The following is a 25,617-nucleotide window of genomic DNA, read 5'->3' on the forward strand; positions in this document are numbered from 1 at the left end:
GGAAAGGTCAGGGAATGACAACCGCATATCCCCGGAGTAATATGGCCTTAGTTGCTAATGCTCCAAAAAACCAAATAACAAACAAAACAAACAGCATTGTATGTATCCACTTTTTGGTGTACTCTTCAAAATATGATTCCCTCTTAAGTTTAGGTGACGAACCATCTAGATTCTCAAAAATTTTCCAAAATATTATTGGACTGTTCTTCACAATTAATAGAGGTAGAAGTGTGCAAAGCTTCATTCATCATAGCATTTAAGGTGACAAATGTTTGAAACAGTTGCCGATCGGTTTTTGTATCAACTTCTCATGCTGAAATGCATAAATACTCACTTAATTTGCGGACTGATCGCAGTGATCATTTAATTTTCAGACTGCTGCAAGATTTTGTTTACTACGTGAAATTTTCATAACTAACACTAGAGGCGTTCTCCCTGATCGCTACTGAGCAGACTCTGTGTGCACATGTTAATACTTTATAGAGCTAGTGTTGCATGAAGAGTTTTTATAGCCTCATGTCACTGAGTTGTTTGAAGCAAGTATCATGTCGGACATACAGATTGAACAGTGATATATGATTCATTATTGTGTGAGATGGGGCTTAAATGCATCGGAAACAGTTAGAGATGAATGAAGTATGTGATAATGAGTGTCTCGGTAGGACAATCATATTCCAGTGTGTCTGGACTTTCCAGTGTGAAGTGGTTTCTCCATCAAGACAGTGCCAGGCTCCATACAGCTAATATTGTGCAGGCAGTGATCACTGCCACAGGTGCCGAGGTTCTGCTGCATACCCTTATTCACTGAACTTAGCCCCATGTGATTTCTTCCTGTTTTCACATCTAAAGAAAGCTCTGAAAGGCAAGCATTTCGCATCTGACATAACAATGCTCACAGAGCCACAATGGAAAAACTTCACAGTCTTTCGAAAAATGGCTCACAAGAAGCATTTAAGGCATGGGTAATGCCTTAAATGCTTCTTATTACGATGGCAGCAAAAATGTGTAAAGTTCAAGGGAGAGTATTTCGAGAAGGAGACATCTGCAGAAGATTCAGATGATCACAGTTAAGATAAGATCTTGCACCAGCCTGTGAAGTAAATGCTCACTCCTCGTACATTGCTTGCAGCATGTCGGCTTCGCATTGTTTTGCTTTCAAGACATGGCACAGTTTTGATGCTTCTTCTTTTGGCACTGAATTGTACCTTGATCGAGTAGATGAAGAACTAACTGATTTCATATTAGATGGCAGGTACCCAACAGTGATTGCACATAGGCCATTCACTTGGCAATGAGGGATGCAGTTATCCAAAAACAGCAAAATTTTTCTATTCTCCCTGGTTGTCTTGCAGTCTAAGAGTTTCTGATCCACACTTCATAGATTTTTGATGACATCCAAAGTTAGTTTGCTCAATGTATAGTTGGCAGTGTCTTCAACCCTTTGAAGTATTGGCTTCTGGGCTTTCTCAGTGATTAAGAGAGGAATCTTCTCTGTGCCAGGTCACATTTGCCACTAGGAGAATGGTAATCTGTTATTTTGCCTTTTTTTTTGACCACTTCATTTCTCAACTTTATACGTAAATCAATCCAGTTTCATCAACATTGAGGATGTCGTTCTGGTTGTACGATAAAACATTTTTAAACAATTTCTCTTCCATTCCTTTGTAGCTTCAGTGTCAACAGCTGCACTTTCACCACACTCTTTTTTGAAAGAGTCTTTCTGGAACCATCCATTAGAATACTCAATCTTCAGTATTCATCCGATGCACAAATGATTCAGCCTTAGTTTTTAAAAGATTTTTGTCTGTGGGAAAGTTCTCTGCATACATTGTCATCATTAGTTATTCCAAGAGCACCTTCTCAAGGTCTAGATACAGTAATACCCCGAAGTTACGCGATAGGTGGGTCCGACAAAAATCGCTTAAGTCGAATTTGCTTAAGTCGGGGTACAACTTTGCATATAAATACATATAAATTTTGTTTAATTGGGACCAAGGACTAACAAAAACACTAGTTTAGAAGAAAAATATTTAATAAAATTGTAGTTATTTATACATATTAATACAAAATATGTATTAAAAAAAATAAATGGGTTACGTAAAAAAGTTATTTCAATGTCGATGGCTTCATAAAATCTAACAAATTGGTCTGACGACACAGTGCCTTCTGTTTTTCACGCAGAATTTTTTCGTAGCAAGCTAATAATTTTTTTATTCCTTGCTTTGTAGCTATAACGCGTTCTTCGTTGGAGTCTATCTTTTATAAATTTTTTAAGCCCTTTTCAATTGAGCTGAGACCTTCTGTCAAGCTTGCAATTGTCATGTTTTTCTGGTGGAACTGGGTCTGAAGTGTCAGATAGTTCAGTGACGTTTTGCTCACGCATCTGTATGAGCTCATTCATTGTCAGCTTCTGACTATGTGAATCCAACAGCTCGTTGACATCATCACCATTGACTTCCAAATCTAATTGCCTGGCAAGATTAACAACTTCTTCTATCACATGAGCAATGATCAGTTACTGGCATTGTTTTCGTCTCAGTTTTGAAAAAAAATGGACAAAGTTACTTCCAGACATCATTCAATGTTTTTTTGTGAATTTCATCCCAAGATTCTTACTGCATCTAAAACATTGAATTGTTTCCAAAAGTCTTTAACAGATATCTCACTGTTTTGTCTCTTAGCTTCATTCAGACGTGCAAACGAACACCTCATTAGTAAGCCTTGAATGTTTTGATGACTCCCTGGTCCATCGGTTGAAGCAAGCTGGTTGTGTTTGGAGGCAAAAACACAACTTTCACACGTGGGTCGAAATTAATTAGGGTGGCAGGAGGGTGACTGGGTGCATTGTCAATAAGAAGCATCACTTTAAATGGAATCTGTTTAGACTTGCAATAACATTCGACTCTGGGTATGAAGTGGTGACCAAACCAGTCCTCAAAAACGGAAGCTGTCACCTAAGCTTTATGATTTGACTTCCAAATCACTGTTAAGCTAATTTTAGATATACACCAAACGAAAAAATCAATAACCGTGTAACTTCGAGTTCGCATAAGTTGGGGTATTACTGTACTTTACTTTTCATGCTATGATCCTACCTGCTGCAGCAGATTTCTCTAAGCTTTTCACTCTTTTTTTCAATCTTTTCAGAATGGTGAACAATGTGTTTTTAGGGATGTTGGTCTTAGAACACATGCCATTATCATACCATTATTGGAGCCACATTGATAAACACACTCTCTGTATAAGTACATATGGTATGATGAAATGAACTTTTAGTGGAGGTTAATTTAATTTCACCAACAAGTGATTTCGCATTGCACGGTCTGCTTACAAGCACATCATTATTTTCAGTAAAGTAGTGTCCTTTCATTTTGAAATGTAAATATTGTAATAAAAAAAAAGTCTAAAAAACAAGATAGTGGTGGGAATTTTTGGGGTCATTATAGAGAATTCTTTCATCTTTCTAGGTCATTATTGAACAGTAGTAAAATATCATTAAATTTATGTGAAATCAGCTGGTGCCTGCTGCATGGGTCATTATAACATGCTGGGATGTTGATGTTCAAAAGAATTACTACAAAGAGCTTCAACCAACTATATACAATTTTTCATTTTAATGCTAAGTGGTTGCACTATTTTTGTCGGGTGGAGGTAGTGGGAGTTTAAAAAGGTTTGTTGCTTGTTTTATCACCGTGTCATTCAAGGTATCACCTTTTATAATAATAGTTTGTTTTATTTCCAATAATTGAAAGGACATTCAAAAAAATATTATTTGTTAGATTATCTAAGTATGTTATTTATGATAACTAAATGTATGTGTAATTTTACCATTTTTATAATCTTGTTTATTTTTATGTTTTTATTTAAACTAGTTGCTGTTGACGAAAATGACCGCCAGTATCCGAACACCACTGCAAACGGTCCATGAATCAGTTATAGCAGATCAGGTAGGATGACAAGATGATATTTTTTTTGTCTAAAACTTGGTTTATGTTTAATCAGTAAATTATAGTTTATTTCCAGCATCAAAAAGCCCTAATGATTAGTCTTGAACACAGGTTGAAGTAAGACAACTTAGAACAAGTGTATCAAATGGAACAAAGTGGTATAAAGCACAGCACTAGGCTCAATAGAAACAAGACACTCCTGATAAAGTCTTATACAGCGAGAGGGGTATATACTAAGAAGAGTAAATAGTAATTACTAGATCAATCAATAATAACATGGAAGTGGACATACAATATTAAGGAAATAGTAATAAAAATTCATAATTGATATGGTTCATAGAAAAAATAAAGTGGAAAAGAACTTACACAGTTCTGCAAATTGAAACTTGTAAAATGCAGCTTCTGTTACAATATATTCCCTTGGTCTGCATTGCTCATTTTAAAATTGATATTTTTTTTTTTTTTTTGTAACAATGGATTTTCCATAAATTGGAAAAAGGAAAACACAATTTTCCTTATGGATTGTGAAAAGCAGAACAGAAGTTGTTACTGAATGATCTAAATAAAACAATCTATATACAAGGGTGAACTGAAAAGTCTTTGTCATTTTTTTTATTTGACATATGCTATAGTTATGAACCCCATGTGCCAAGCCCCATGTACTCTTTCTGACAAAATCCCAGTTATTAGTTGATTAACTACTACCCATATCAGTTGTCCAAATTATTTACTGTATACAGTAAACCCCCGCTATTCGCAGGGGTTACGTTCCTGAGAAATGCCGCGAATACTGAGTTATTGCTCCCATAGTAATAAAGGGGTTCCATTCCAAAGTATGAAATATATAAGAAAAACTAGTCTAAAATTTTGTCTATGTATGTATTATATGTACCTTCATAATATGACTATGTACATATACACCAATACATAGTGAATTGCGAGCATATGGCATCGAAATGAAAATAAGAACAATTTAATATTAAATGTAATATTTATTAGAAATTTCAAAATCTTTCAAACCAGCACCTTTGCTAGCTAAAAAACGTATCCCGTCAGTGCTATCACCAGTTTCGCTAAAGTGTTGATGAAGGAGTTTTGCCTTTTCACGAATGATGAGTGAACATAACGGAATTTTATTTTGAGTTCAGTCTTCTATCCACAGATTTAAAGCCTTTTCCATTTTTTTAAATTTAACATCACGAGTTACAGAGCAAATTTTTGAAGCAATTAGTGCGTTTTCACGGACGCTACGGTGGATTTTTTCTTCCGATTTTTTGATTGATCGTACCGTTGACTCATTGATTTTATAATGTTTTGCCACTGAGGAGACACTTTCACCATTAGAAATTTTGTCTAATAACTCAATTTTATTCACTAATGTCATCACCTTCTTTGATATTTTCACATTTCCCTTGTTATTCGTAGCCATATTTTTGTACGGGTTAGAAAGAACTTGTCCACAATAAAGTCACTTTCTTCCGTTAACACACTCGAAAAAGTCTGTTTTACACTGCAAAATGGTAGATTTATCACTTTTGTAAGCATATCAATTTATAAATTGATAAATTTATTCAGTTTATAAGCATATAAATTAAAAGCAAACGACAAAACCTTCCATGAGAAGCACATAACACACTGAACAAGGATTAGCGAGAAACATCCAAGCTCGCAGTTATGTCACCCCTCTCCCCCCACCCACTGAGCACTGTTTTGACCGGAAAAGATGATTTTAGCCACGCATATGTTTTTTTATGGCGGAAAATGTTCACGGCGCTTTAAAATTCACATTTTTTTTAGGTTTCATTTTATATTAAATCAGCAACTGCGAATACGCGAAACTGCGAATAGCGGGTTTACTGTAATTTCTTTCACTTCAACGGTGGTACTTGTGCATATGTCCGCTCTGATATTCCCTGTCAGAGACTTAATAATTTGGAATTTTTCGATCTTCTTTGGCTTAAAATCTCTCTACCACATTCTGTTAAATTCATGTTGTCTTTATCGTTCTCCACTATTCACTTGGAACTCTGACTTTCTTTGAAACTTGATTTTCTCTAGTTCAACTTTCCTAATAGTGAGGTAATTTTCCTTGTTGATTTGTTGATTTTAATGTTCACAACTCCAGCTGGCTTCCATTTTCTAGTCACACGGTCCCAGCTGTTCGAGATGCTGAGGCTTTTGCAATTACTAATCACCTTGCACAGATTGTACATTTATCTACCAGAATACCAGACAATCCTAACTACGCAGCTAACATGCTTGATCTTTTTCTCACAAACCACCCTTCTAAGTCTCTTTCGCTCTCGGCGTTACTTTTCTCCCAAACAGCTGCTCACTCTGTATAAATCGCAAATCCGCCCTGCCATGGAATATTGTTCCCACATCTGGGGTGGTGCCCCCAAAACCTCTCTCAGGCTTCTTGATTCCATTCAGAAGAGGGCAGTTAGATTAATTAATGATTCATCTCTAACAGAGTCTCTCCACTCGCTTTCTCATAGACGCACTGTTTCTGCTGCATGCCTCTTCTACAGATACTTCCATGGGCACTGTTCTTCTGAATTGGCTTCTATAATTCCCTCTCTCTCTTTCAAAACAGTCCGAACACGTGCCGCCACCAGCCAACATCCATTTACTGTCCAACTTCAAACCCACAGAACCAACTTTTCATCTTCCTCATTTATTCATTCAACTGCCGTTTTCTGGAACAATCTTCCTTCATATGTATTTCCTGAAAATTACAATCTAGAGAAGTTCAAGTCCAATATCAACAAATATCTTCTTTCGTGTTCTCAACCTCCAACCCAAGCACGGTACTAAGTACTATAGGTTATAATACCTCTCGTGTTTGGGGTTCTCATAAAAAAAAAAAAAAAAAAAAAACATGGTCAAGGTGAGTGGTCATATGAGCACCTCAGATCACTAGCTGATGGTCTTTTCTCCAATGAAGCCGTTCTCTTATGGCCATTCTCAACCTCGTGTTGTTTGGCATTACAAAAATGCAAAATGGGATGATCTGCGAGATTTCTTTTCCTTGGTCGGATTACTGTTTCAAATCTTCCAATGTCAATGTTTGCTCATATCGTTTCAGTGAAATTGTTCATGTAGGGATGAAATCCTTTATTCTACACTTCACCATAAAATCTTGTCCTTGCTTTTCCAATAAATTTGCTGAAACTGTTCAAGATAAGAATGTTGCATATCGCAATTGGCTTGTATCCAAATCTCCAGGTTCATTTTCTGCCTACAGCAAAGCTCGCAACAGTTGTAAAGCAGTTATTAATCAGTCCAAACTAGCATGAGACAAGTGCTAGGAATGCTTAAAAATGTGAAAATGGTGGGTTATTCCCTGAGTCCACTTTCTTATTTACAGGAACCCAAAAATGATTTTCATGATGGTTTAAAAAATATCGCTTGCCAACTATATCCCATAAATGAAAAGATGAGGCAAACTGGTATGCAGGTTTGGTGTTAAATTTTGGTGTTTGGTGAAAAATCGTACATTTAATAATTCACACGTGGTGGCGGCTTACAGGGTGGCATTTTACCAAGCGATTTCCCCTATTAATATTTATGGAGAAGATTGGTTCACATCTGGTGAGTATGGGCTTGGCACACCCAGGGTTCTGAGCTGGATATCATCATTCTTCCCTTCTTGGTGATTCCTTTCTACTTCTCTCTCTCTTTGTAACTTTGGAAATTTTTTTTTAAGCTGGTGCAGCATAAGCCTCAGGCTTCCTTGCACTACATGGCTAGTAATATTAATAATAATAATAATATTAAATGATTGCTTTACAGAGGTGGCACAAGATAAGGGGCACTATATTGAGATTTGACTGTATGCATCAACTATGCAATTTTGGTGCACGGATCATAGAAAGTTTTCTGTGGAGAGATCCAAGCCTACCAAAAACTTCTTCATTTCACAAATACATGTGGTCTCAGTTCTGGTCTTAATAATGTCCATATTCACTTACAGTCTGCCAAACTCCACTAATTTTTTTGTGTCCCAATTATAAGTCGCCTCAGCAACTACTCAGTTGTCCTAATTATTTGTTCTATGATTCTTTTTGTTTCAAAGGTGGTTCTTATGTATATCCATTCTGATATTTCTTCTCAGAGATATCCTTGTTTTAAATATCCTTTGGTTTAAAATCTCTCTACTCCATTTCATTTGTTGCTGCTATCATTCTCCAAACTCTGCTATTCATTTGGAAGTCTTCTTTTCTTTGAAGCTTTATTTTCTCCAGTCTAACTTTCATTTTCAATATATAAAGTGTGGCAATTTTCTTTGGTTATTTTAATGTTCACAACTTTAGCTAGTCAAAATGCTTAGGCTTTTGTGATTATTAATGACCTTGAACAGATTATTTATTTACCTTTCAGAATACCAGACAATCCTAACCACACACTGCCAATACCCTTAATCTTTTTCTCACCAACCCTTAAAAGTATGTGGTCAGTGTCAGTGGTCCTTTAAACACTTCAGATCACAATCTGGTAATGGTCCCTTATCCAATGAACCCTCCCCCATATGTCCATTCCCAGCTTCATGTTGTTTGGCATTACAGGAATGAGAAATGGGGTTATCTGTATGATTTCTATCCTTTTCCTTGGTTGAATTAGATTACTTTAAGTCTTCTGATCTCAGTGTTTGTTCAGATTGAAAGTGAAATTATTTTCATAAGGGATAAAATCTTTTTTGTTCTGCATTCCATCATAACATCTTGTCTTTTATCTAAGCCTTCTTTCCAATACTGTATTTCTTCGATTCTAAGATGCACTTTTTTCCCCCCTGTAAACATCTCTTAAAATGGGGTGCATCTTAGAATCGATGGCGTTTTACAATCACAGTTTTTTTTTTCGAATTTTCCCACACTTTGCATAGCACCACATGTTTTGTTTTTACGTGGAAACCCCGCCTTCAAGTTTGACCGTTATCACATTCTCCAATTCCACTGGAGAATAAAGTGGCATAGATGATTTCACGTGCTTTTGAAATGTGAAGCCACTGTTATTTCATTATAGTGGAGCTCACTTAGCGAAAACTAGGAATTTTGTTTGTATCTTCGAAAGTACGTAAGAAGTAGAGTTACTGTATTTCGTTAATTTTGATCCCTTATTGCACATTAAAATGTCAAAAAGATTTCAATGCCGAAGTCGCATTGAAATGAAAAGTTATTGTGTATGCAAAAGAACATGGAAATAGAGATGCGGATTGACATTAGTGAAGTAAATGTTCATCGTTGGAGAAATGACCGCAATTCCATATTTTTGTGCAAAGCAACAACCAAGTGCTTTACAGGGCCTAAGAAAGGAAGATTTCCACAAGTCGATGAAGCTGTGATATGTTTTGTAAAGGAGACATGTGCAAAAGGATTACCCATCACTTGACAAGCCATGCAATTGAAAGCCGGAGAAATTGCCAAGTCCCTTGGAATAGAGAAAATAATTGTTAAAGGCATTCGCGGCTGGTGTGACAGACTCGTGCATTGTAGTGGATTATCGTTAAGGTGCCGAACATCTATCTGTCAAAAAATTTCTGCAGACTTTCAACAGAAGCTGATGAACTTTCAGCAACAGGTGATGAAATTAAGGAAAAAAAGAAACTATGAGTTTAGTCCAATTGGAAATACTAATGAAACCCCAGTCTTCTTCGATATGCCTTGAAATTACACAGTCAATGCTAAAGGTGCTAAAGAAATCAAGATTATAAGCACGGGCTACGAAAAGCAGCGTATCACTGTGATGCTATGCATCATCGCTGATGGTTGAAAGTTGCCACCATATTTAATTTTAAATAGAAAAACCATACCGAAGAATGAAATTTTCCCCAAAGATGTTATTGTGCATGCATAAAAAAATGGATGGATGTTGGCAGAGCTTATGGAAGACTGGCTAAATGTTGTGTGGAATAGATGTCTTGGAAGTCGTAACCCACCTAGCATGCTAGTACTTGATGCATTTCGTGGACATTTGTCCGAACGTGTCAAAAATAAAATCGTGCAAAAACATGGTCACTTGGTTGTCATTCCTGGTGGCATGACTAGCCAACTGCACCCACTCGACGTTTCAGTCAACAAACCATTTAAGGGTTACTTGAGAAAGGAATATGAATCCTGGCTGTTGACTGACAACCTTCCGCTGACACCTGGAAAAATTAAGAAAGCGCTGGCATCAAAATTGGCAGAATGGGTATCAGCAGCTTGAAAGCTGATCCCAGAAAGAATAGTAAAGAACTCATTAAAAAAATGTTACATCACCAATACTCTTGATGGCTGAGAAGATGATATATTATGGAATAATGAAGATAACGACAGCTCAGAAAAATCTGACCCTGAATGTGAAGTAGACTCTGATATTGATTCAGATGCAGATATCGACGGCTCAGAAGATTCAGAAGGAAGTGATGAATAGATGACCTACTGATAAATACCAGTACTATTGTTGTTAGTAAATTGAATTCTATTATAATAAAAATATTTGTTAGATTTATTTTATTTTTTTTTTCTTAGAATCAAAGCTTTTTTTTTCTGAAATTAAGGTGTGTCTTACAGTTGATGGCGTCTTAGAATCAAAGAAATACGGTAAATGCTAATGCTATTCAAGATGAGAATGTATCATATCACATTTGATTTATATGCACATCCCCAGCTTATTATCTGCCCACATAAAGCTCTCAACATTTGTGAAACAGCCATTAATTAGTCAAAACTTGATTTTTAACAGGCTAAGAGTAGAAAACTTCCTTGTCTAAATGGTAGTTGAGAATTCTGGACTCTCACCAAGACTATTGGCTGCAGCTTCTATCCATCCATACACCTGTATTACAACCTGATGGTTCTGTTGAATTCCTCATCCAAAGATAAAGCCAACTTAGTGACTTCCTATTTTTCTTCTAATTCTTGTATCAACGATCTTGGTAAACTGCCTCCTATCTTACCTGCTACACTCCACTCAATGCCTCCTATGATCTTCCAACAGAAGGATGTCAGAAGAATTCTGGACAGTTTTATGCTTAGAAAGCTCTGGACCTTGTTGGCATTTCTTACTTGTTTTCTCCAAACCTGTGCCTTCCTGTTCTGTGTCACGCTTTCTTTTTTCTACTGGCGATTTTCCTTTTGCTTGGAAATTTGCTGATATCCAGCCACTTCCTAAAAAAAGGTGAGAAATTCCTCCTATCTGCTTATTGCTCCATTGTACTTACCTGTACTCTTTCCAGAATAACAGAGAAATCCATGAACTGCCAACTTTTAAACTATCTCAAAGCCTTCAGTCTTATTAATGATTGCCAATATGAACTTAATTAGTGTTGATCTCCTGGTGATATATTGGCTTACATTACTCATCTTTGGATAATTCAATGGAAAAATTTGGTGAAACTCAACAGTTGCTCCTCTCATTTTTAATATTTTTGATCATGTTTAGAATAAAATTATTCAAAACAACCCCCGTTTTATGGATTACAAGCTGTATTTTGCAATTGGGTATCCAGTTTATCTCTAACTGCTCACTGCCTGTGAGAGGATAGCTCCTTGACTTGTAACTTATTCACTGATGCTGGTGTTTGCCAAGATTCAATTCTTTCTCCCACTGGTTTCCTCTTGTATCTAATGACCTTCTTCCACTGACTGGAAATCCTATCCATAGTTTTGCAGATGATAGTACACTTTATTCCACCTACCAATTTGGAAAAAACCTTGCCCTGCACAAGCAATCTCAACTTCTCGAATATCTACCATCAATTCCTTGAATGGCACACTCCAGTTAATTCTCCAGTGCAGTGAAGAAAGACCTCAATTCTTCTGAAACTCACTCCTGTCTTATTTCTTGCAAAAAAAGAATTTACTGCTCTTATGTTTCATCTTTGATGACACTCAGATTTCTAAAACATATCACTAGGGACTACCCCAATAGTAATACAGTGGTACCTTGGTTTGCAAGCATAATTTGTTCCGGAAACGTGCTCGTAATCCAAAGCACTCGTATATCAAAGCGAATTTTCCCATAAGAAATCATGGAAACTCAGATGATTTGTTCCAAAACTCAAAAATATTCATATACTGTAAAAATGATTAATACAAAATAAATACCTTTTCATATTTTTAATATTTAAATTTAATATACATAAAGCAATCGAATTTATGGTAGGATGACTTTCACTGTCACTAATGGAATCACTGCTATCTATAGACTCTTTCTTTTTGTGCGACTTTAAAAAGGAACCTCTCCAATGACACTTGCTTTTGCCTCCTCTTGAGGATTTCACGGAAATATGACATTGCATTGTCGTTAAACAGATTTATCGTTTGCACTATTACAAAATGAGGGGGCACACTTGATACACATAAACAAAGCTGCGCGCGTGTAGCAATTGAATAAACAACACTGTAAAGGCAGAGATACACTATTAACACCTCACATTTTACTAAAGCACATTTCTAGGGGTTACTACCATAAAACAATAAAAACAATTTCCAGTTACGTTCCTGCTTGTGGAATCTGTTATAAACTGGTAGTAAATTCGATCTAATTGCATTTGCGATTATACTGATAGCTGAAATTGTGTTGGTTTTTACGTTATTATGGTGAAATGTGTTTCCCCTTCACTGATATAAAAAACAAAAAAAAAAAAAAAAAAAAAATACATTTTCAGAATCTTCTCTTCATCCCTATCGTGTTGCGTTCAGTTGGGGTGATTCTGCGTTCGACTGCCATTTCTTGTAAACACAAAGGCGAATCGTGCATAAGCGAATTCGGTTCGTGTTATATGTATAAGATATCGTTCCCCTATTTATAAATCGTGTATGATCGAATTCGTGTAGTGTAAACATGTGTTATACGAGGACTGACTGTACTCGTATTGCAAGACCTCGCTCGTTTATCAAGTTACAATTTATTAAAAAATTTTGCTCGTCTTGCAAAACACTCGTAGACCAAGTTACTCGCAATCCAAGGTACCACTGTAATAGCAAAAAACCTGGAAATGTTAATGAATTAATGTACAATTAGAGAAGGAATGAGCACCCAGTATACAACCTTGGGAGCACATGTAAATAAACATATGGGCAAAAGACTGATATTTTGACCATTCAGTAGCAGAGGTTATAATGTGAACATTTGGAAGACTGATTAAAAAAGGCAGTAGGATTGTTATATGGAAGTTGTTTGTTGGTAAAAAATTTAACTTGAAAATGACAGTTAATGATTGTTGCATTAGAATATACACTGTGCTGCCACTGGATTAGGTACACCCATGCTTTGCACACAAATGGTTTGTCCCACAACGTTGCAAGTCACATGATCACAGTTGCGGATATAAATGCAGCAGAACAACCTTTCTAGTATCAGTTAAGCTTACAGACCGTAGCAAGAATGGGGTAAAGGAGTGATCTAATGGACTTCGAACGTGGCATGGTAGCAGGTGCAAGACTTGCTGGACAAAGTGTCTCTGAAATGGCAGTTCTCCTGAACTTTCATTCACCACAGTTTCAAGGGTGTATTGAGAATGGTGCAATGAACAGAAAACATCCTCTCAATGGCACTCCTATGGAAGAAAATTGTTTGTTGGTGAGAGAGGTCAGATGAGGATGGCTAGAATTGTGCAAGCCAACAGACGGGCCATAATGTCGCACATCATGTGCAGTGGTGTACAGAACAAAATATCGTGACAGACCACTAGTCGCACTTTCTTTTGAATGGGCTACAACAGCCGATGGCCATATCGTGTACCTTTTGTTATTGATGAAGAACAAGAGAGCATGCCTCCTGTGGGCACAGCAACACCAGCACTGCACTATCGAGGATTGGAAAACAGTTGCTTGGTCTGATGAGTCGAAGTTCCCCGAAGGCTCAGAATTTGGTGAAAACAATATGAATCCATGGACTCGTCATGTTTGACGACTACTGTGCAAGATATTGGGGGCAGTGTTATGGTGTGGGGAATGTTTTCTTGGCACACATTGGGTCCATTGATACCCATAGATTCATGTCTGAATGCCACATCGTACCTAAACATCATTGCTGACCAAGTGCATCCGTTAATATTGACAGTTTATCGTCAGTAAGATGGTTACTTCCAGCAGGATAATGTGCCAGTGCACAAAGCCAGAATCAGTATGGAATGGTTCCAGGAACGTGATAATGACTTCTTTGCTGCAGTGGCCTGCTCAGTCCCTGGATCTCAATCCTATTGAACATCTTTGGGATGAGCTGGAAAGGGCTGTTCGCTGCAGGCCTACACCTCCGTCGAATCTCAAAGAACTACATGACACACTCATGTCTGCATGGTACTCCATTCCTGCACAACGTTTTGAGCATCTTGTTCAGTCCGTGCCTAGATGAATTCAGGCTGTTTTGAGGGCTAAAGGAGGCTCAACATGTGTAACCAAGTCACAAAGGAGATTAGGCAGGCAAAGGCAGATTATGAGAAATCGTTGGCAAAGGATGCAAAGAAAAACAACAAAGAGTTCTTTACCTATGTAAACTCTAGAAGGAAAGGAATGAATCAGATTGGTCTCCTGGTTATTGATGGTTCAACGGTTGATGATCCTGCTCAGATGGCTAACAAACTAAATGAGTATTTTGCATCTACATTCACACATGAGGAGTTATTCAGGGAGGGGAATGCCAGAGGTGAGTTAAACTCTGGCAGTGAGCTAGATGATTTTGTAATAACTGAGAGGAAAGTGGAGGAGAAATTGTTGAAGATAAACATAAAAAAGGCACCCAGGGTGGATGGGATCTATCCAGTTATATTAAAGGAGGCAGCAAAGGAAGTAAGCAAACCCTTAGCCATAATTATGAGAGCTTCTTTGGACTCAGGGGAGGTACCCATGGACTAGAGATGTGCAAATGTGACCCAGTTCACAAAGGAGGATCTAAGGGCGACACAAGTAATTATAGATCTGTTAATTTAACTTCTGTTCCAGGAAAATTAATGGAAGCACTGGTTAAAGAAGCACTGCAGGATCATCTAGACAAGACTCTAGTTAATAGCTCGGACACAGCATGGGTTTGTTAAGGGGAAGTCTTGTCTGACCAATTTGATTGATTACTATAATGTGGTCACAGAGGAACTGGATGCAAAGAATTATTTTCATATCATATATTTGTATCTTAGAAAGGCTTTTGATACTGTTACACATGGAAGACTGCTGAACAAATTGGAGCAGTGTGGTATTGGAGACAAATTTCTGCTATGGATAAAGGGATAGTGAGTGGGAGAATACAAAGAGTGGTAATCAATGGACTCTGCTCGTTGTGGACTAATGTTATTAATGGAGTCCCTCAGGGTTCAGTGTTGGGTCCATTGTTGTTTTCTGTATTTATAAATGATATTGATGATGGTATATCAAGCTTAATGTCCAAGTTTTCAGATGATGTGAAGGTTGGCAGGGTTGTTAAGGACACTAATGACAGTATGCTGCTGCAACAGGATATAGAAAAGTTGAGCAGATGGGCTGAGAGGGTGGCAAATGAAGTTTAACATTGATAAATGTAAAATACTACATAAGGGAAGCAGTAACCCCAGAGTAACATATCAACTCTGTGGTACTGCACTGACAGTGGTAGAGAACAAAAAGTACCTGGGAGTAATTGTGCAGGCAGATATGAAGTTTTTTGAGCAGTGCAGATGGTCTGCAAAAGTAGCTCATGATATCTTGTCAGTGATATACAGGAATTTTTCTAGTAGGGATAAGGAGGTGATTATCCCCTTGTATAAGGCAATGGTCAGACCACACCTTGAGTACTGTATACAGGTCTGGAGGCCTCATTTCAAGAAGGATGTAGAGCTGTTGGAACAAGTACAGAGAAGGGCAACAAGATTAGTGAATGGAACGAAGGGTTTTTACAAAGAAAGGCTTATTTTTTGCAAATTGCCGTGTCTGGAGACTAGGCACCTGTGCTGCGAGGTGATCTGATTGAGGTATATAAAGCCTTGAATGGTTTGAACATGCTCAATGCTGGTGGGATGCTTTCTCTTGCTCACAATAATCACCTGAGTGGGCATAAATTCAAATTGAGGAAAGACAGATGTAGAATAAATGTGCGGAAGTTTACCTTTAGCCAGCTGGTATTTGGTTGGTGGAACAGACTTCCATCCTTTGTTGTGGAAGTTGATAGCCCAAATAAATTTAAGGCTCAGCTGGACAGGTATTTGGAACGAATGGAGTGGTGAAATGGGAGCGGTTTTTTTTTTTTTTTTTTTTTGGCTGATGCTGCATCCAGCAGAATTAAAAGTTTTGTTTCATTTTAATTAATAAGTAAAAACAAGGCATAAATATAAATATTTGTACATAAGCTTGCTTTCTTGCATCATATGCCTCTACTAATGGTAGTAATCTTCCAATTACTGCGTGATCATTACCTACCAGTGACACGCAGTAGTTGGATGTTGTTATATGTTACTGTTTGCAAAAATTTATAACTGAATATATTGCAGCTGATAAATATGACAGCTGGTTCCCCCACCTCTGGAAAAAATATTTAATTTTGCAAGTATCCCAAGTGCATTTCATTGATGTACTTTTTATTGCATCTCTGATTGAGATGAGACAGGGAAAAACTGAATAACTATAGTAATTACTCTCGGATAACATCTGTTTATAAAAATTTAATCATCTAATTGAAGGAATATACTACAGATGATAAAACAGTAGCTAAGTGATCCACACTTTGCAGTAGCTGGCTCTACTCTGTGAGGTGTAGTGTTTGTTTCTACTAATATATATGTTCTGAAATTTGTGTTTTGCCATAAACTACATTTTCTTTATGTAGTCATGAGTGTGATCATGCCCTCTTAGAGGACATGATCACACTCATGTTGTATCCAAAACTGCAGTAGGCATGGTGTACTGATGTTTTATTTTATTTATTTATTTTTTGGTGTTTGGTTATTCGGTACTTTCCCCTCACTTTATAAAAATATTTTTAATATAGGCAGATGAGCCTGTTCCTGGCCCACGTACTACACGTAGTCGTACATCCGAAGAACCTCACATTGGTCGCTATAGGCTTCTGAAAACAATAGGTAAAGGGAATTTTGCTAAAGTCAAGTTAGCAAAACACCTTCCTACAGGAAAAGAGGTAAGATGTATATCATAAAAAACAATGAGTAAAATTATTAATTAGGAATGTTATACATAAAGTGTTAAAAAAAATATCTTATTTGCTTAATGGGTTACTTTAATCAAGTGGTTCATTACAATTTTAATCAATTTACTGTAGCTGCTTCTCTGGCATGTAATTTTTCAATAAGAATAGGATGCCATTATGTTGTTACTTATCTTCTGAACTCAAAATAATTTCATTGATAGAAGCATAGATTTTTGGGGCTAATGGTTATAACATCTAGTAACCAAGCTTAACTGTATTTCATTTATTTTTCATTTGTTGGTCCTGTGGAGTATGCACAAATAAATGATTTTCTTTTGTGGCCTTCCTTTATATATATGCATCTTTGAAGGTCATTCCAAATGCTGCCCATTTATGCTCAAATTGTCTAAAAATATTTGTAGCCCAGTGGTCAGGAGCTGGAGTGCAGTAGCACACGCTCCTTGAGTAGACCGGGGTTCAAGCCCCTGACTGCTAAATACGATCGATCTGCCAGCCCACACTGGACCAGTGTGGCAGATTATGGTCCATTTCCCTCAACGGGTATTGTTGAGGACCCTTCCGTCCTGCAGTGGATTGATAATGGCTGCAGTTTACCTTACATCTTTTCTCTATTTCCAACTGCATTGTAACTTATATAATTTGAAGTCCATGACTTGAAGTGAATTAATTTTACTGAAAATACCTATGCTTTCCATGTTATTCTTCTTCCATAACTCTAATTTCTGTAACTGAATTTTTTATAACTCAAAAAAGAAAAAAATATCATTATAATGAAATTTTCCAAAAGAAAATCCATAAACATGATGTTGATTTTTAATTTCTGATTTTTTGCATCTGTCAATGCCACAGTAATTTGCTAACTGGGCAGTTAATTGCTTGCTCACGATTAGTGCCTGTTGATCTGTCTACCTTTCTGAAGTCTTACTTGGGTATTTTTGAAGCGTTGTTTATGCAAAAGTTACATATGTTTTGTGAATATGCTGATAGATGAGGTGCCAGTGTTTTTGAAGTTGCTTGTTTTCAGTTATGTGAAGAAGTACTTTTGCTTACATTATATCATCAGACAGTTTCTGTAACTCAAAGGAGAAAATATTTCCTGATTTTTTTTTTTTTTTTTTTAATTATTATTATGTATTCAAGTTGAAGTTTCTGGCAGTCAGATAGTATTATAAGTTTATAAATTTGAAAATGGACTGACATGTAGGAGTTTTATGTTTATAATGTTTATCTTCTTTTTCCAGCAGAATTAAAAGTTTTGTTTCATTTTAATAAGTAAAAACAAGGCGTAAATATGAATATTTGTACATAAACTTTCCTTACATAGGAATGCAGCAATATAAATTTCATGTTCTGAATTTGAAAAAAAAAATGGAAATAAACATTTTGAGTAATTCAAAGTGACTTGTAAAATGAACTTGTAATTTCTCAGTGTACTTTATCATTTTATCCTTGGTTTTGTTAATGTTACTGTAATTGAATAAGTGAATTTTTTGCTGAAGAATATAAACCTGATGTAATTTTGGCTAATGAAGAAACAGGAAAAATATATTTTTCCAACCCAAATTTTCTATAAAACAAAAATTAAGTTTTCCTCAAAGTTAGACTTCCAAAAATTCTATTGTAATTTGAATTAACCTTTTGAGTAATTTAAAGTGTAATTTTTAGACATATTATAAAACTGTCTAAAATGATAACATTTTATAATAGATGACAGTAGGAAACTTGCTCTAAAAACTGTATCAGAATTCTTGTGTTTTTAGTGTTGAAAATGTAGGAATTTTGATCTAGAAGTTTTGATAAAACTGAATCAGGTATTACATAATTTTTCACAATTTTTATTTTATTTATTTTTTTTTACACAATTCTGATTTAATTTTTGACAGTTTCACTTTATTGTTGGGTAGTGAAGTCATAATAAGAACAGATTAATATTTCAAAAGCATTTATGTACAAAGTGTTCATTTTTACAAAACTTAAAATTGCACAATGAACCTCACTCTGCAGGGACCACTGCTGTTGGAAACTTATTACCTGCAACTCACACACATTAAGAAAATTGACTGCCACAAGTTCATCTGCATTCTGGAAACTAATGTATGGAAGATTAAGCCACGTATACCATAAATCAACAGATTTTTCAATTTAAATTATGAAGTATCAAATTAAAATTAAGAAATCTTGCTGGCACCAGAGTGCATCTTGAGTGGGCTCACAAGATAAAGGAAATTGAGAAATTGCTGTTATTGTTTAGCACTCACCTGTGCCTTGTTTATTTTGATATCACTTACAATGTATGTTAGCATAGCCACTATGAAAACTGGTGAAAAGAGAAAGTGAGTGTCTGAATGTTTCCTCCCAGACAAGGAGGAATGCAGCATTAAAAAAAAAAAAAAAAAAACTATCAGTATTGTAAAAAAACAAAACTGAGCTTAAGGAGTTATTGGGGAGTCTGTGTCTGAAGATTCACTAGTATCTCAGCTGTGGCTTATTAGCTCATATTCTGAATACAGTTTTTTTCAGGCACTGCTATGGTAAATAACAAATTATCTTCTACTATATATTGTGTATCAACCAATAAATTTAAGGTAAATAAAAGCTTGTTTTTTGTTGTTTAACTTTATTTTAGTGTTTCTAATATGTACATGTAGAGTAGCTGTTGAAACTTTCAATTTAATGGACATTTGGCAACAATGGATGCTCCTTCTCCCTTTAGTCCATAAAATTGAATGTTTACTGTAATTCAGAGTATTAAGTAGTAAAAACCATTGAAAGTAATTTTCATTGCAGTACACAGTTGCACTTTGCAGTCTCCTTTAATGGCAAACTCTCCTAAAACGACCAGACAACACATTATGTTAAAAAAATAAAATAAAAATAAATAAAAGAAATAGCAAGAAAATTGTGTCTAAAAAATGCTAAAAATAAGATAATGAGACCCATACAAAATTACTGAAGGTTAAAACTAATTTCTGGTCAGCAACCAATTCCTTAGAGTGCATTACAATATCCTCAAAATCATGTTTATTTGAAGAACATTACTAAATCCAATCCAAAAAATTTATAAATTAAATAATGACAACTTGTTAAGGTTAAACAAAAATTCTTAAAAATTCTTAAACATAATTAAAGGAGATGTGGCATATAATAATAATATGCCACATCTCCTTTAATTATGATGAATTAAGTTATGATCTGGCAGTCAGAGGAGACTGAAACCTATGATGCTATGGCAGCATGCATCTGCTAATAACACTACCCGACAATTTTTTTTTTTGTCATACCTCTGGAATGAAAGTTGGTTATTCTGAACAAAATTAATGTCCTGATTATGAAAATATCAATCTTTTACTTCTGTCACGTCTACATCAAAAGATATATGCATTTTTTAAATTCCTTGTTTTTATACAATATCAGCATACATGGTTGTAATTATTACACACAATATGTGTTACTTAGACATGTTTTCCACTCAATGATTTCCTTTTCTACTCCAGATTGCTTTCCCGTTTAAGGAACCAACAGTAATCTCCCATCATGGCAGAGTCCCAGCGACCTTGGAATCGTTTTTTCCATTGCAGATACATCCTGGTGGAAGTGCTCTCCTTGTTCATCACTGACATCTGCTAAGTTTTCAGGAAAAAAATCTAGATGAGAATGAAGGAAATACATTTTCAATGACATTTGGCACCCCAAGTTCTTGTAACATTTCAGCAAGTCTGTCACCAGTTGCTCATAGTTCTCTTTCCGAGGAATTTGTGTATCACAGCCTTGAAAGATCTCCATGCAGACATTTCAACATCATTCAGGTTTCTTTGAAATTCTCATCTTTTAGGAGCTTTCTTATTTGAGGACCTATGAAAATTCCTTCCTTCAGCTTTGCATGAGATAAATTTGAAACAGTTTCAGTAAATATGCGAATCCTCTGCTTTCTTTATCCAGTGCCTTAGTGAAATTCTTAATCCGTTCAAGCTTGATGTGTAAAGGGGGAAGAAAAACCTTTTGTGGCTCAACTAATGGAACATACTTTACATTGCTTTTGCCAGGAATATATTCATCTCTCTTGTCCCAGCGTTGTATGATGTAGTGTGTGGCTATTGCACAACTATCCCACAAACACAGGAAACAGCCGTATTTAGTGAAACCACCTTGCAACCCAACAAGTAGTCCAATCACTTTGAGATCACCACAAATATTCCAACCATAGTCATTGCGATGTATAGCAGCAAGAATCTGGGACATACTATCATAAGTTTCTTTCAGGCAACAGCATGAACAAGAGGAATGATGGTAAAGTATTTCCATTATGAAACAATACTGCTTTCAAACTTAGATTTGATGCATCAATGAACAAACGCCATTCAGAGGTATTGTGATCAATGTTCAGTTTGTGCATAAGACCAACGACGCCTTTGCAGACACGTTGTTTTCCATTGCAAAATACCTTGAAAACTCTTAATTTCGCTTATGGTATATTGTAATCTTTGTACCTTTGGTGAACAAGTTCCACTATTGTAGTCTGGATCTGAGTAATTCAGCCTTCTCTTTGGTTAAGCCCAAGTCTCTGATCAAGTCGCTTAATTCTTCTTGTTCAATGTAGTGTGGGGCCTTTTCTTTTTCTGGCTTGTAGTCCAAATCACGTGAAGTACATGGTTCCGTGACATCTGGTAAAACGATTTCTTCTGTACTTTCATCACTACTTCCAATACCCCAAGATTTTGGTGGTAAAGGCACTGGCAATTCTTTACCATGTGGCACTGGCCTAATTGCTGATGGGATATTTGGATATTTGATGCAGTGCTTGCTCTTTTTGGAAATACCTTTTATTTTTGTCATGCAGAAATAGCAGTAGTCGAAATGATTCTTGGTCTCTCACCACACCATAGGGACGGCAAAAGGTAATGCTCTCAGCTTGCCATATAACCACAGCCTTAAGTTTGTTGTACAAGTAATACAACAGATATGTGGAGCCCAATTTTTTTCTTGGTCACTGATCTTGCAGCTGAAGTACAATGAATATGCAACTTTTGTGACATTGTATATTTTCTTCTTCTGAGTTTTTGGGGTTAAGTGTCCACAAACATAGCAGAAGTTGTCTGGGTGATTGACACAAGTTTTGTGCTTTGTCTTCTACATTTTAACAATGCACTAACCTAAAAACAGCAAAAGAAATTGGTAAATTTGAACAGAAGGTGAATTCTTGTAGTTTGTTTATCATACACTATATATATTTAACAATTGAATGGTGTAATAAAATTAATAAAAATACTGACTTGTCTGGAAAAGTGCATCAAAATCAAAATATATTATATTGCAAGAACAGTAATAATGTACTTGCTTAACTTTTAGCCCAATAAACAAAACCACCAAAAGTTAATAAGTTTGAAAATTGTGTTTCAACAGTAATGATAGCTTTGTACAGAATCTTATCTATCTCTATCTTAAAACTGAGATCTGATAGGAAATTTTTATGATTGATTTTAAATTCTATACATAAAACTTGACCAGAAACAACCATTGATTTGCTGGAGATAAAAATCATGTTGAGTAGTGTAATTAGCATGTGTTCAATAACCAGAAGATTGAAATTATAGCAGTAGGTACTCATAACCCATATGCACAGTCTTTTTTGCAGTGGTTCTGTGGTGAACCCCAGACTCAAGTGGAAAACGTGATAATCACATCCTCTAAGTCAAGGAGCAGCACTAAAGGCCTTTAAAAAAAAAAAAAGTGTCTAAAATTAAAGCTAAACAGTTAACTATGAGTATAGCAGGCTGGCCAAAGCCCAAAAAATCCACTATACAGTTTTAACCAGAGGTGTGGTAGGGGCTGCACAAGCCCCTTATTAAATCTTTGGGTTTATCTTGATCACCATGTTAAAAAAAAAAGAAAAGAAATAAATGTTAAGATTTAGCAGACTGTCTTAATTGGGTATGAACTTTAGTTAAAATTCTATTTAAGTGAGCCTCTTGTTAACAAATTGACATCATATCCTTGATTTTAACCCTTTTGTGAGTATGCATTTATTTAGTCAAATTCACTTATAGAAGAACCTCAAAAAGGGCAAAATTTGGCTGTGATGATACAGTTAAGTCAGTTTGGAAAATTTTCCGATTCATTATTAATTAATCTATAATGAAATAAATACCAAGTTAGGTACAGGACCATCAATGTGCTCACATTTTCATTAAAAGTAATTTGCATTGGGAGCATTTAATTATATTTTAAAGTACAGCAGATTGTCGAAATAGCTGCACATTCAAGATAATGGCACATTGAGATTGGATGTTTACATACAGTGCCTAAAAAAATAAAACAACGAGCCACGTGATTACTTTATTTGTTAAATTTGCCATTTTGAAAGAGAATTATGTACTGATATCACAAATTATACTGCTGTTTTACATTTCTTTTAAATTAAAAACCGCTCACCTATGGTTCCTAAAATTAATAAACCTCATATAGAGAAGAATAATTAAGAAAATTAAAGCTAAACTTGATGTAATAATAGAAAATAGAACGGATATAAGTAGGAGTGTATTAATGCAGAATACAACATTGGATCGGCAACACGTTTGTTTTTTATGTGCAGTTAATAAAATTACATTCTTAATCTCTATTTGTTATTTAGCCTCATTATTTCTTCATTAAATATATTAAAAATAAAACTTTCTAGATAACAGAAAAATCAAAATAATGACACCATGAATCCCCAAAGGTGGCGTTATTCTGAAAGTCTACTGTATTTGGCTGGCTATAAAACACTTAACTTCTAAAGGCTTTCTACATAGACAATATAATTGGATATTAAATTCTACAAATTTCAGAGTAAACTACTTGCTCTTATTCATCATATACTAACTTGAACTGCTAAACTGAAGACTGACTTCTTCCTGCAATAAGGTTGATGTTAAACAACAGTGACATTCTCAGAAATTTTTTTTTCTTCTCATCTTGAATCATATGGACCTAAAATGCAACAAAACATGTTCTACTTTCTTGTAAGGCACTTGAGAAATTTCATATTTACAGTATGTGATTTCTTTTGTCTGTTCCCAAATTTGTAATGCCAGTGCAAGAACCATTTCTTCATGAAACTGTATTAGAAATTTTACAGCTTAGATTCACAATAGGTTATAATGTTGTCTGTTAATATATCATCTGTCTGCCTAACTACATTACAAAATTTTAAACAGCTGTTTAGCTACTGCCTTTCACAAGTTTTAAGTCTTGTTAAACAATACTTAAAGTAGATCTTTGTTTTAAACCCAGCTGTCATGACAATAATTTCATAGATTTCCTTTGGCTGCAATAATAATTTCCTGTACATATACAACAACATACTTTTTATTGCCTATCATGGAACCAGACTGTTCATACTTCGTTTAATCTTTCTGGACCTTTTCTATAGTAAATTCATTCACTTTAAACTCGTATTCCACTTAATTAATCTTTTCACACACGAAAAAACTAAAGCTAATAAATATATAAAAGTAATTATTTTTGCTTCACTGTACATATCTCACAATGTTAATATTCACTCAACTTTTTATACTTTACTTATTTCTTCCTGGATTTTTGATAAAATTTGAACTGCAATATGTATTTTACAGATCTCCTGTGATTTAATAAAATAAGCAAATAACAACATGTATATTAGATCTAATATGCAGTCAACGTTTTTATAATGTACTTTTACTTATTTCCTCCAAGATTTTAATAACAGTTGAAATATAACAGAGAATTTATATTTTGTGTTATATTTCAGTAATGAGCTAAATCAATCAGTCAGAAAATTTTTTGGAAATTTTTTCCCTCCCCCCTCTAAATTTTACTGTTAAATAAAATCTATTGCAAAAGGAATCAGTTCAAAAGCTTGTTTAATCTTCGAGTTATTCCAATTCAAAAAGCATTCTGGATAGAGGGACATGAGCAAACTATTATATAAATTAAGTACTTGCCCGTGCTCTGTTTCTTTATTATAACCTCACTTACAGTTTATTGCCGTGGCCCTGAGAAAACTAGTGAAAAGCGAAAGCATATGCTTGAGCATTGTACATAAATTAAAGCTTTTACTGAAGTTAGACAAGTTAGACTCTGGTGTGTGTGTGTGTGTGTGTGTGTGTGTGTGTGTGTGTGTGTGTGTGTGTGTGTGTGTGTGTGTGTGTGTGTGTGTGTGTGTGTGTGTGTGTGTGTGTGTGTTCTGCACCTGTGAGAAATGTAGAGTTAAAAAAATAAAAGTATCAGATATTGTAAAAAGCAAAATTAAGCTTAAATAACTAGAGGCAGTCTATTCTACTTTTCTTTATGCTCACAGCAGAACAAACTTTGCCTTCACAATGAGCAGCACTGGTATTGCATTGCTTTTAAATAAATGACATTTCTAAAAATGGCATTTTCCATTTGTTAAATACTACAGGCAGTCTAAAAACAAATAATACTTTAATTATGAACAAATACATTTCAAAGCTTCATAGATTATGCACTGGTCTTTATGCTTACAAAAAAAAAAAAAAAAAAATTGCCTTCACAAGGGGCTACATCTCTATTGTGCTAC

General features: G+C 35.4%; 1 protein-coding gene across 1 annotated transcript in view; it reads left to right on the plus strand.

Moving 5' to 3' along the window:
• The window catches only part of LOC150077008 (MAP/microtubule affinity-regulating kinase 3-like), a 392,997-nt gene that overhangs the window by 31,578 nt on the left and 335,802 nt on the right, over nucleotides 1–25,617 (plus strand). The window contains 2 exon segments of the mRNA XM_090386570.1: nucleotides 3,873–3,947; nucleotides 16,887–17,033. Coding sequence (XP_090242696.1) covers nucleotides 3,888–3,947; nucleotides 16,887–17,033 — 207 coding nt within the window. The 5' untranslated portion in view covers nucleotides 3,873–3,887.

Source organism: Mastigoproctus giganteus, chromosome 12, assembly GCF_048544385.1.
Source record: "Mastigoproctus giganteus isolate SK-2022 chromosome 12, ASM4854438v1, whole genome shotgun sequence".
In the NCBI taxonomy this organism is placed as follows: Eukaryota; Metazoa; Arthropoda; class Arachnida; order Uropygi; family Thelyphonidae; genus Mastigoproctus; species Mastigoproctus giganteus.